At 45.7% G+C, this 4,267-nt stretch overlaps 1 protein-coding gene across 1 annotated transcript; it reads left to right on the top strand.

The window, feature by feature from the left end:
• The first annotated feature begins 1,051 nt into the window (after positions 1–1,051).
• OR6N2 (olfactory receptor family 6 subfamily N member 2) lies at positions 1,052–3,847 on the top strand. Its single transcript, XM_072814532.1, has one exon. It carries the CDS (start codon positions 1,775–1,777, stop codon positions 2,726–2,728), a length of 954 nt encoding a protein of 317 aa, XP_072670633.1. The 5' UTR covers positions 1,052–1,774; the 3' UTR covers positions 2,729–3,847.
• Positions 3,848–4,267: the final 420 nt, after the last annotated feature.

Below are 4,267 nucleotides of genomic sequence, written 5' to 3'. Positions count from 1 at the left end.
CCTGATTTTGAAGGACGAGAAGCAGTTGCCAGATGAGGGGAAAAGAGAGAGGGGTGTGCGCCAAGCAAACGGCTAAGAGGGGCACAGATGCCAGAAACGCAATGAGGCAGAGATTTCTATTTTAATGTTATTTATCTTTTATCATTAGAGAGCTGAAGGCGCAGCCCCTGTAGATGCAAGAGGTTCGAGAAGAGCCCCTTACGCACTAGGCTTTGAATCAACCGAGCATATGTTAAAATGGGTTCGAGAGCGATGCTGGGGTTGGGTGGGTGGTAGGAGCCAAGGGGAACATGGTGGTAGGGGGGGCTCTGCGGGTTATCAAATTAATTAGTTTGATTAAAAAATTGGTTTCATTGAATACGTTGCATGTGAAGGCCACCGTACCAACTATTAGGATCACAAAATAAGTAAGACAGGGCAGATTGTCTGGAAACTAAAATTTGGAAGCCCTCTCCAGACGCACTGTGACGCACGCAGGATACGGCGGGGCTGTCACCGGCTACCATTTTTATGCATTCGTAGTCACAGTGCTTGTGACATTTTCTGTTGGTGCTCTCTCTCTCTCTCTCTCTCTCTCTCTCTCTGCATTTGCATCACACTGTGCTCAAAAACAATTAGAACATGCAACACTTTCTTTGGCACAAAATTCCACCAAGCCAGCCATGTGTTCCCCACGTCTATTGATGGTCAATTTCCTGAACATGCAGGATGTGTGCTTCTTGCCCCTTGATGGGGTCCTTTCTGAGTCGTGAAACACCCCAGTTATCTTCCCACCAGCAGCACCCACAAGGCAAACTGACCCCTTTGTCTCTGAGCTGGAGGTTAGAATGATTAACCATCAGTGATGTTCCAGAAACTACGTCTGTCTAGCGAACATTCATCCTAAGGGGGTAAGGTCCCAAGTCACTGGGTGAACTTCCCAGTGGTGTCACCACAGAGGGGAACATGCACTTCCCTAAGGCCGGCTGCTTCCTGCTGGGTGCCTGCTCACGTGCATTTTGTCTGAAATGTTGATTTTCTTCTTTTAGCTAAAGAACTGGAACATTCAGTTCGGGAGCCTCCTCCTCTGAGAAGCTCCTGAGAAGTGACCCTGGTCTGAGAAACAAGCGTCTTCCTCAGCCCTCCGTGGGGCTGGGCCCTTCTCGGGCAAGACCAAGATGATGAGCTGGTGTGCTACCTCCCCGGTAAGGCCGTCAGCTTTCTGGGGGCAGGGGCTGCACCTTGCCGGAGGTCTGCTCCTTTTGCCCGACACAGGTGTCTTCAAGAAGTATTCGTACCTGTGAACGGAGCAGTAAGACTTCGCCCTTGTACTCATCTCATATACGAAGCTCACCTTTTGAATCTGACTGAAGGAAAACACTAGGTCCTGGGGGAAGAGGGCTAGAATGTTTGGGGAAGGGCCCATAGTGTAGACAGCATGGAGGCCATGGATTCTAATCTTGTTTCTGTGACATGGTGTCCAGAATAAACAGAAGAGCTCACAGTCTCACCATCCTCTCTATTCTTGAACTTTCTTGTCTGTAAAATGGGTATCACGATGGCACTCGTTGCTCATGTAAAAATTACGTAAAATAGAAAACACTCGCAAAAGTGCTCAATGCTTGGTGAGCATTAGCTGCCGTTACCCGTAGAGCGGTATTCCCCGTGGCAGCAGTCGTATAATAAAATACTGCCTTCCAGTCAAACAAACCGTCAAGACAAAGGAAGTGTTGAGTTGGGTTTGGCAGTCACCTCCACCCAGTTTTCTCTCCCTCCCTTCCCACCTCGGCCTCCCATGGAACGGCACAACCGCTCAAGCCTGGTCGAGTTCGTGCTCCTTGGTTTCCCCAAAGTGGGACACGTCAGAGGCTGGCTTTTTGTCCTGCTGCTGTTGGCATACCTGTTCACTATCTGCGGCAACATGCTCATCTTCTTAGTCATACGACTGGATGCAGCCCTGCACACACCCATGTACCACTTTGTCAGTGTACTCTCCGTCTTGGAGCTGTGGTACACGGCCACTACCATCCCCAAGATGCTGGCCAATCTTCTCAGTGAGAAGAAGACCATTTCTTTTGCAGGATGCCTCCTTCAGACCTACTTCTTCCACTCCCTAGGGGCCTCTGAATGCTACCTTCTTACAGCCATGGCCTATGACCGGTATCTGGCCATCTGCCGGCCCCTCCACTACCCTGCAATTATGACGCCAACCCTCTGTAGCAAGATGGCTGCTGGCTGTTGGACTTGTGGCTTCCTGTGTCCCATTTCCGAAGTCATCCTGGTCTCCCGGCTCCCCTTCTGTGGCTACAATGAAATTCAACACATCTTCTGTGACTTTCCGCCTCTGCTGAGCCTGGCCTGCAAGGACACATCCACTAATGTCCTTGTGGACTTTGCCATCAATGCCTTCATCATCCTAATCACCTTTCTCTTTATTATGGTTTCTTATGGAAGAATCATTGGTGCTGTACTGAAGATAAAAACAGCAGCAGGGAGAAGGAAGGCCTTCTCTACATGTGCCTCGCATCTCACTGTGGTTCTCATCTTCTTTGGGAGCATCATCTTCATGTATGTGCGCCTAAAGAAGAGCTATTCCCTGACCCTTGACCGAACACTTGCTGTTGTCTACTCTGTACTGACGCCACTGGTCAACCCAATTATCTACAGCCTTCGTAACAAGGAACTCATTAAGGCCATCAAGAGGACCGTCTTCCGGAAAGGGGGGAGAGCTAGTCCTACTCACCACTGACTCTCCACCAAGGTCCTTTCTCCGCTTCAATGCTGGCCTCATGAAAGTTCTCTGTACCTTCGTCCTGACCTTGAGTAATCTTCCCATTATTACACATGCTACGGATCTCATCTCCCCTTGCCTTCCCAAAGACATAATTTATGTTTTTCTTTTGTTTCCTGTATCTTTATGGTTTTCCATTTTTTACTTGATCCGTGCATTCAGCATTTAAGAATGCTTTAGAATCTCCCTTCTTAACAAACACACATATTTACTTGGCATGCATCCTCAGCTAGCTAGAAGTCTATTTCTCTCTGCTCTCATTTCCAATCAAAGTTCTCAAAATGATTAATGACACAATCTCTCTTCTCTTCACTTTACAACCCATTGCAATCTGGCTTTGGCTCAGACCCTCCAAACAATATTTTGCCAAGATCATTAATGACCTCCATGTTGAATCCATTAGGCTCTTCTTGTCTTTCCTTTTTCTTGAACTCCTGATACATGTGACCACTTCTTACTCCCTAAAAAAGTTTGTCTCTTAGCTCTGATTGCATCATTATCTCTTCATTTTCTTCTTATTCTTCAAATCCATCTTTCTATCTTTTTTTTATCCTACCTTACTAGATCCTTGAGTTATTCTTTTTTTTAAAAGCTTTTATTTATTCATGAGAGAGAGAGAGAGAGAGAGGCAGAGACACAGGCAGAGGGAGAAGCAGGCTCCATGCAGGGAGCCCAATGTGGGACTTGATCCTGGGTCTCCAGGATCACACCCTGAGCCAAAGGCAGGCACCAAACTGCTGAGCCACCCAGGGATCCCCTCCTTGCGTTATTCTTATGGTTTTAAATTTCCTACCTACACTAGAACTCTTTGAGTTATTCAAATACATGAAGATTTGTGTGGCTCCAAGAACTTTGCGCCGTTCCTCCCGCCACAACACTTCATTTGGTTCACTCCTCATTGTGTGAGTATTTGTTCAAATGCCACATTCAAGTGACATTATCTTCAAGAGGATGATGTATGTTATCACCTAATGTATGTTGCCTAACATATGTTACTCATTTTTCCCCTTTTAAATTATGTTTGTTTCCTTCTAAATATGTATTGCAACTAATTTGTAAATATATAGATAGACAGATAACTGGCATCAGTATAGATATCATTTGTTGTTCTTTCCTACAAGTCTATAAACTACATTTCGTCTGAAATCACGTCAGTTTTGTTACTTGTTATATGTCCAGAATCTCAAAAGTGTCTAAACTTGCTGAGTATCAATAAAAATGTCAAGAATGTAAAATAGGATGAATCTGAACCACTCCTTTCACTAACACATTGATCCCTACTCTAATCACTACTGTAGCCCACTCTTTTTAAAGTGCTTTGAACTCACTCCTGTCTCCAATACAGCCAGCCTCAACTTGTCCTACCTCTGCCATTTAAATCTCTCTGGATAATACTGACAACCAGCCCTTATTAATCACCAACTGTGCTACTCTCAGTTATCTTTTCTTGATCTATATTGCTTTATTTGCAGACTGTGGTGGGCAGGTAAGCAATCT

This window comes from Canis lupus, chromosome 38 (assembly GCF_048164855.1).
Source record: "Canis lupus baileyi chromosome 38, mCanLup2.hap1, whole genome shotgun sequence".
Taxonomy (NCBI): Eukaryota; Metazoa; Chordata; class Mammalia; order Carnivora; family Canidae; genus Canis; species Canis lupus.
Note: the sequence above shows the minus strand (reverse complement) of the source record. Positions and strands in the feature narration are given on the sequence as shown.

Excerpts from the sequence above, each read along its gene's own strand:
- OR6N2 (XM_072814532.1), top strand. The coding sequence starts at position 1,775 with ATGGAACGGCACAACCGCTCAAGCCTGGTCGAGTTCGTGCTCCTTGGT.